The 8,086-nt window shown below is 47.4% G+C and overlaps 1 protein-coding gene and 1 non-coding gene across 5 annotated transcripts in view; both read right to left on the bottom strand.

Moving 5' to 3' along the window:
* Positions 1-337: 337 nt before the first annotated feature.
* The window catches only part of CHD4 (chromodomain helicase DNA binding protein 4), a 31,304-nt gene continuing 23,555 nt past the window's right edge, over positions 338-8,086 (bottom strand). For 2 of the 4 annotated variants that reach the window (XM_072129758.1, XM_072129761.1), the window contains exons 26-39: positions 7,320-7,500; positions 7,155-7,241; positions 6,987-7,075; positions 6,533-6,666; positions 6,297-6,441; positions 5,984-6,149; positions 5,419-5,498; positions 5,153-5,333; positions 4,942-5,067; positions 4,723-4,831; positions 4,437-4,569; positions 1,441-1,636; positions 1,197-1,360; positions 338-801 (exon numbers count right to left, since the gene is read on the bottom strand). In XM_072129758.1, coding sequence (XP_071985859.1) covers positions 784-801; positions 1,197-1,360; positions 1,441-1,636; positions 4,437-4,569; positions 4,723-4,831; positions 4,942-5,067; positions 5,153-5,333; positions 5,419-5,498; positions 5,984-6,149; positions 6,297-6,441; positions 6,533-6,666; positions 6,987-7,075; positions 7,155-7,241; positions 7,320-7,500 — 1,809 coding nt within the window. In that variant the 3' untranslated portion in view covers positions 338-783. The remainder of the gene's footprint in view (positions 802-1,196; positions 1,361-1,440; positions 1,637-4,436; positions 4,570-4,722; positions 4,832-4,941; positions 5,068-5,152; positions 5,334-5,418; positions 5,499-5,983; positions 6,150-6,296; positions 6,442-6,532; positions 6,667-6,986; positions 7,076-7,154; positions 7,242-7,319; positions 7,501-8,086) is intronic. The other 2 variants (XM_072129759.1, XM_072129760.1) reach the window with 2 other exon arrangements.
* LOC140106805 (small Cajal body-specific RNA 11) lies at positions 5,566-5,700 on the bottom strand. Its single transcript, XR_011850864.1, has one exon. It is a non-coding gene; the product is annotated as a small Cajal body-specific RNA 11 (non-coding RNA).

Here is an 8,086-nt window from a genome sequence, read left to right as displayed (position 1 = left end):
TTATCCATATTTCACAGTCCTGCTGCTACCAGCAACAAGCAGAAGACATGATTACACATCTCAGAGACAATGGCAAGCACTGGCTGTAGCCGCTGACAGGTTCCCTTCCTGTAGGGCAGCATCAGGACCCCTCGCCCCAAGTGGGGACTGTGCCCCGGGATCTACAGGACCCCTTGGTGACTCTGGATTTCATCCTGGGATTTGGAGATTAACCCGGGACATCACCTTTAACCCCACAGCGACTGCAGCTCCAAACCACAGAATAAAAGATCACATTAGCACCGCCCCCTCCCCTCCAAGCACCGCCCCCTCCCCACCACAGAAAGAAGGGGCTCAATAGTGTTTTGTGTTTTATTATACGACAATGCGTTCTGTATTAAAAAGGCTGGAGGTAGGGCGTCTGTCCTGGGTGACCCCCTCCTGCCCCCCTCGGGCAGCGCAAGGGGATTGGAGCAAATAAAATTAAAGACAAAAAAACCCCAAAAGTATTTTCCTTCTGACTCCAGGTGGTATTTGCTCCTGGGCACAGGGGGTGTCCGGTGCCGCCCTGCACCCCATTATATGAAGCAGCACCATGTGATCTGCCCTCGGGCCAGTGCGGTCACAGCGACACCTTGCAGGATCACGAGTCCTGTGACCCCCCCTAAATAATCGTCCCTGGGTGGGGTTCAGCTCTGCTGAGTCTTCTCCCTGGATGTCGTTTTGGTGAACAGGTCCGGTGCTCTCCCCGGGTCGGGAATGTAAGGGGTGGGGTGGACGTCCTCCTGACCAGAGGAGGGGGGGTTATTGCTGAGCCATCTGCTGCGGAGAGGGAGAAGGGTATTAGACATTCACTCATTGGAAAGAATTGCCCCCTTACCAGTAGGGGCCCTGTGGTACCAGCCCATTAAAGGGGCTTTCCAGATAACTGGTGCTCAGAACACCTCTGTAAGACAAGAGCGGATCCATAGCTAGTGGTCATATGGGGAAGCTGCAAATCATCGGGTGCTGAGAATCACTAGTGCGTGAGGGTCCTGGGCGCCAAATCCCACTACGCCAATATTCTAGATCCGCATGAACTCAATATTTCCAGGTTTTCATTTTAAAGTCTTAAAGGGGTTGTCCAGAGGGTAGAAAAACAAGGCTGCCCTCTGTGGGTATTGCTTGGCTCTATGCTCAGGACAGGTTTTCAGCCTCCGCACCTTGCCCGGACCTACCTGCTGGGGTTGAGCTTCTCCGCTCCTGCTCGCCAGTCGGCTTAAAATGTTTCGCTCAGACATCTGTAACCTGACGGCCACAGGAGGGATTCGGGCAATGGTTGCTGGAAGCCGGGTCACGTCCGCCTTCATATCACTTAGAAGTTCTTCCAACTGTTTAAGGACTGGGAGAGAAGTGGGAATGTATCAGGAAGATGCTGCAGGATCAATGACCACCACGAGCGCGGCCACGGACACGTCTTACCTTTATGTAGCACTGCATTGGCCGGCTTGTTCCCGGCCATAGACTCCTTAGACAAGTGCTGGTGACTTTCAGCCAAACACTCCACCTCTGCAAAGCGGGTGTTGAGAGCCATGGACGGGTGCGAGGGATCCTCAGACATGTTCAGATAAGCGGCTCGTCTCAGCTGCTCCTCTATGACCAGCGCCTGTTCTAGAAGCTGCAATGGAGGAGAGAACACAAGGTTATACTACAGCACATGGGGTACTTATAGATTATACAGCACGCGCCAATAACATTGTCACAGGAATTATTAGGAATGAGGTCCCTGGGGTAACAAGGTGATCAGTGATGGGTGCAGCTGCAGGACAAGTCCCCAGGGTCCAAAAGAAACTGCCATGCAAATTAACACATCCCAAAAAGACTTCATTATCCAACTATGGCGGCACATCCTGTAAACTTGTAGGAAATCACCTGATGTCCAGTATTCAGCGGTTACTGCATTTCCCCTCATGTTCTCCATTTTCAGGTCTCATTGCTACAGAACATGTGGAACATTTAGAGCCCCATTGGCCACTTAATGTCATGTGACCAGGGTGAGGTCATATTAGGTCCTGTTACATGGAGGACGCTGTGATCATGCCACCATACTGCCATGTGATATGGGGAGGTGACACGCTGCCTCCGATGCCAGGCAATGTAACAAAGCTGACTTATGAGGATGTGAGGGAAACAATCTGTTGCTAAAAGAAACTTAATACTACATGTGAAAGTGTGGTGACAGGTTCCCTTTAAAGGGACCCTGTCCCAAGGGGCCTCATTTTCACTAAAGACCGGATGCAAAAGCTCCTTCACGGGGGCAGCCAACCTGGTGAGCCGACATCAATAGGGGTGGGAGCATCTGTACAGGAGCACGAAGGTGGGGGCTGAGAGCTGAGGACAAATCAAAGGTTTTTGAAATCAAAACCAAAGCCCAACCCCTGGGGCTACACAGAGGATTCTGTCAGGTTGCAAGGCAAGTTATAACACAACTATATTGTAATTGTATAGAGTAATGGGCTCCTGCAACCTGTCTATTGTGAAAATTACGTATTTTGCCATACTTAAATGGACAAGTAAGGTACCACTGATCGTGGTCAAGATTTGCCAGCCCAAACCAAAGACATTTGCACTGGATGCAGTATGTCCCTTCCCCTGCATGCAAACATGTAATCCACCAACACCGGGATTGAGTTTCCTGGCCCCAATGTCAGACTGTGCAGCATCACACAAAAAAAATTGTCTATTCGGACACCTATACCCATTTGCCACTAAAACTTAACTTTTAATTGTTATAATTAGAAAGTGAACCAACCAAAATTAATGTTTAAAATTTCTCAAACAGTTTGAAAGGGTTAATATGGCAAACAATATACTCGGGGGCATATAATTCTGCAACTATGTCCCACAGTGGTGTTTGTTGATGATCGTGCTCATAGATAGTGGTTAACACACGTATAGGTTGAGGTAACCACAGACTTGAGTTACTGCTCTAGAGTTCAGGGGACCCCGTCTCGTATCACCTCAATACCCTTAGATGTACGCACTGCACTTAGTCATCTTGAGCGCACATATTCTCTAAGGGGAGGAGGGGGATAGGGGAAGGGAGGATTCCTTTACGTTTTCCCTATAGTCTGAGCAGTCAATCACACCACTAGTTTCCTCATTATTTTGCCATTTTACAAACTGTTGACTCTAAAAACATTCACACAGTAGCCCCCCGACATGTTTCGCCACGTGGAGTGGCGTCCTCAGGGGTACCGGGGCTATAATGCAGCACATCGCGCAGAGTCTGGGCTTTTATCAATTTCCTGGTCTGGCGTCATGGCGGGGGCTGTGTCCATTATCCAATCGCTGAGGAGGGGGCTTGGTTCTAACTGCCAATCCTCGTAGAGGCATGGAGCGATGTCATCTTAGCAGTTACCAGAGCTACTGCGCATGTCTGTAGACTTAGTGTGATCGTAATGGTAGACTCTCTGCGCATGCCCAGGGACTTGGGCACCTCATACAGGGTTGCGATGAAGAATATTGTGGAAGGCTGAGTGCGCATGTCTCCGGACTTTGCCAGTATTTTACATAGTGAGTTTCCTACATTATCTGATTAATGGTTGTTGTCGATCCCCAATAGCAGCATGCATAAGGGGGTTCAGCGGTGACAATTTTAATGATGATGGAGGCTATGTGCGCATGTCTCCAAGCATTGTCAGTATTTTGCATAGTGATCAGTATTTTGCATAGTGAGTTTCCTACATTATCTAGTGGGAAATTTGATGTTGATCCCAAATAGTAGTGTACATTAGGGGAAAAATTAAACAATGATTGTTCTACTTCACTGGCTTGTTCATTTATTACGGGACTCAGAAATGGATCCATGGTCGAGATTTGTATAGAATATCATTGTAAATGCATCGTTATTGCTATGTCCTCATTGCCCCATCTTAATTTAGGGACAGCGATGTTGGATCTTATAGCAACTATTGCCAGGAATTATAGATCTCTGAAATAAAAGCGCGTGCCTATATTTTGGTCAGGTCCTAGCATAAATATTTTCCTTTCTATCAGTATGCTGATTTAATCCTCTATATATCAGGTCGTGTGTGGTCAGATAGTGACTTGTATAGTCAAAGTGGGACACATCAAAGGAAAGCCGTGAAATTAAAACCTTCATTTAGACCTTTGGGGCTTAAGGTCCCCAGCTTGTATATCCATTTAGCTTCTAGCTGTAGGAGTCTACGATCCAAGTCTCCCCGCCTAATGCCCGTCCGCAGGCAGTCAATGCCCCAAAGACTGTGCAGTAGACTGAAAGCACCGTAGCTGCAGGTCAGACCCGACCCATGGACAAAACCACCAAGAGGAGTTGGATACTTTCAACTACCAAATAAGTACTGACTGTCAAAGCACCTAGAGACGGCATCCAGCAAGTTCACAGGGAACTAGAAAGGAATAAGACACGTTTATGGTGAGGAGGATCCTGCTCTGACCTTGAACCGTCGTGCCAGAAACTTGTTCTTTATCTCCAGGAAGTTTCCTCTGTTCACTTCTCCCTTGAAAGGCTCGTTGAGGATGGCGTAGCGCACGTCGTTCTGAATGTCCTGCCAGCGGGCATAGCCATGGCTGAGAGAAGACGCTAAGGAAAACATCTATTCCAGAAGGTGGCACTTTATACAGAAACCTGCAATGTAATAAACTCAAGCAGGTTCTCATCAGTGGTCAGCAAGCCAGGACAATGCTGGCCTCTACTTGCATCACTCTGCAGTAGAAGGATACTTTATAATGCCGGACAGCAGCCAGTAGTCGTGTCTCCGGTGCCAGATCTCGTACGTCTTCTTTGTGACTGTCGCTGCTCGCTCTTCATTCTGCCACAGTGAATGGAGTTCTGCAGGACAAAAAGCAAACCCCCTGACTCCCGGAATTCATGCTTTGCAGCAAATCCATTGCAGATTTTGAGAGAAGATAAAGGAACGGCGACTTGCTGGCTAGAAATACCTGTGAAGCCGCCATCTGCAATGTTAAACATAAACCTCTGCTTGGTGGCCGCAGCCTTTTTCTTGATCTCCTCTGTGGACTCTTTGGGAGTCTCTCCATTCTGTAATGGGACAGGCAGGACATCATCTAGAAAGGAGGAAGATGAAACAGATCTCACTATCGGAACCACCGGACTGACTTTACCCAGCGAGCGACAAGAAGCCTTAGTCACCTTTCTTATCATCCACTGCAATAACATCATCATTGCTCTTGTCTGGTTCTGGTTTCGGCTCGGTCTCCATGGGCTCGGGTGCAGCCGCTGCAGATTTCTCCGGGTTTTCAGGCTCCTCTGCTTTTACCTCGGTCGGCGTGGATTCTGTCTGAGTGAGCGACTCTGCTGCAGGTTGGACACTCTGAAGTAGAATTTACCATTAGAATGATTAAAGTTAACAATCCCATATAATTAGGTAGCAGGGAATGCAGGGCACAGACACTTACCTCATTTTCTTCAGGAGGTTTGGTCTCTGGTTGCACATTTTCCTCCTTCGCTGCTGCGTCTTCAGATTTGACACCTTCCTCTGCAGGGGAAACAGTAGATTAACACGTGCGTGGAAATAACTGAATAGCTTCCTGCATACAAGTCTAATTGTCCTGTCGAGCCTTTAAGGGAGTGCGCCTTTCTGTGTGCAGCCCTCCTAAACAGACAGGGTTAATGTACGTCCAGCCAGGGGTCCCCATATCACAGATACGACATGAGGCGTTTGATATGAGGCCAGACGAGAGGAAATTCTACCATTACTGTAAAAGCTCTAGTACAGCACTAGGATATGTTAAATAGTGGTGCTAAATCTACCAAAATCAATAGTGAGAGGTTCTCAACCTTCAACAGGAAGGAGACGTGTACAGACGCACAAGGGGGTCTCTGGGCAGAGTTAGCCTAATTGCGCATGGACATGGGGCACATTGCCTTAGCGACAGTATCCACTGCATTGATCAAACCCTCATATATTACCATAATCAATTTTATATTACGGGTTAATGTTACAAAACCCTAAGGTTGTACCATTTGCTACGGCCGGTGCAGGAGTATTCGGCTGTGTATCCCCAGGCGTTGATGGGGTGGGAGTTTTAGGAGATGGCGAGTCGACAGGTGAGGTCTTCTTGTTCTCTTCCTGTTCCGCAAGCTCCGGCATACTCCAGCGCCCATTCACATGCTCAAATTCTTGAACCTGAAGGAAATTTTTTTTACATATTTTGAACCAGGAGGAGAAATCTTTGCACACTGGCACAGACGTGTGTTCCTACACATGCTAACAGCTCCTTCTAGCTTGTTACAAGCTTTCACACTGAGTATAAGACGCCACAGAGCAGCTCACCTTTTTGCGAATAAGAGACATAACTCCAATTCTTGTCAAGACATGCTGGCGAGACAGACCCTCCCTGGGAACGCCATCTGCAAAGGTCTCAGCTCCATCTGCTCCCGGTTCACAGAGATGACGCATGAATAAGGACACATACGCTCTAGAAAATGGAAGAGGAAATAAATGATTTAAAGATTGGCAAGAGGGGTTTTTTTTTTAACAATACAACAGTGAGAATTGGGACCCCTTACTTAAATTCCTTCTCAGATTTTCCACGTAAATCCCTGACGAGCCATTGGGTGGTGAATGCATCCTGTGGGGGCATCCCATAACGCATAATGGCATTGAGGAAAGCTTTTCTTTGCCGGGCATTGAAGCCCAACACCTGGGGAAATAAAAATCCACATTGATGCATGGAAAAACTAAGGCACTTCAACCATCATTGAATGTTAAAATGCATGTAACGTGAAGCGGCTACAAAGTCCATATATTTCCTTTATCCAGATTTCTTCCCAACTTACAGAAATATATTATAGAAGTTATTCCATTTTACAACAATCCAATTTGAAAGGTGCTGGCTCAATACATTGTGCCTGCATCAAGAGCATAGATCAGCAACATCGAGACCCCCTGTCTGTGGCACCACTTGATGTTTGCAGTCACAGCAGATTACATTCATATCTCTGCAGCCAACAACTTTCTTACCTCAATGTTGCCTCCAACACGGGCCAGCAGAGGCGGCAGCGGCTTGTCTTTATCATTCCGTAAACCTTTCCTGTTGGGCCGGCGGGCTGCTAGGAAAAACATTTACATAATCAGTACCAGAACTCTGGACTCTATGACTAGAGAGGTCAGTACAAGTTACTTTCTAACCTTCTGATCGCTCATCAAAGTCTTCATCTCCTTCCTCAGACGCAACAGAATAGTCAGACTGGTTGTCAGATTGATCGTCCTGCCAATCTGGGGATAGGAAAACCAAGTCAGTGAGACGGTTACAAGATCCAGAGTTGTGCCATCTACCTGCAGGCAGACACTTACCTCTGTCCTCTTGGCTGCCGTCGTTGTAGTTAACCTGTTTCCGGATTCTCTTTCCTTTGCCCAGATTACGAGCCAGGTCTTCCTGCTGCTGTTCATAATGGTGTCGGAGAAGTTTCTCCCAGTAATCGGGATCCACGCTCTCCTCTTGTTTGATGATTTCACGGACAACTTCCTCTTCATCCTAAAAAAGGTAAAAGCCTTTATCAGCCCTGATACAGATAGAACGAGAGCCCTGACAGAACCAGCGATAGAAATGTCCTTAGACTTCAGCTAAAAGCAGAATTTGCACAAATACAACATCATACACAAGAAATAAGTTTTCAGTCAAACTTTTGCTGCAAATCTGTTTGCACCCCAAAAATATAGTACATTTGCTGCGACTGTCCTGTCATGGCTTTAAAGGGATTTTCCCACAGACAAAAGTTAGGCCCTACCCACAGGGCTCTGTGCCAAGACCCTCACAGAACATGAAAACCCCTCGTCACTCCGCGCATGGCATTTCCGTTTCATTAATCTCTATGGAGTCAACGGGGATCAGCAATTTCCATAACGGTTACACGCGACCATCTGCTCCGTTAGTCTGACAGCGCAACAGGGGTGCGAAGGCGGTACGTGGGACCCCATCGGACCCCTCGTTTTTGTGGCCTGTGGGGGTTTCAGTACGGACTATAAAATTGTTTGCTATATGACCAAAGTACTGGGTTTTATGTGGCCAACACGCACATCATTATAACACGGATGTGAAGCGGCTGTAACTGCTGGACCTT

The sequence above is a fragment of the Engystomops pustulosus genome, chromosome 11 (assembly GCF_040894005.1).
Source record: "Engystomops pustulosus chromosome 11, aEngPut4.maternal, whole genome shotgun sequence".
NCBI lineage: Eukaryota > Metazoa > Chordata > Amphibia > Anura > Leptodactylidae > Engystomops > Engystomops pustulosus.
Note: the sequence above shows the minus strand (reverse complement) of the source record. Positions and strands in the feature narration are given on the sequence as shown.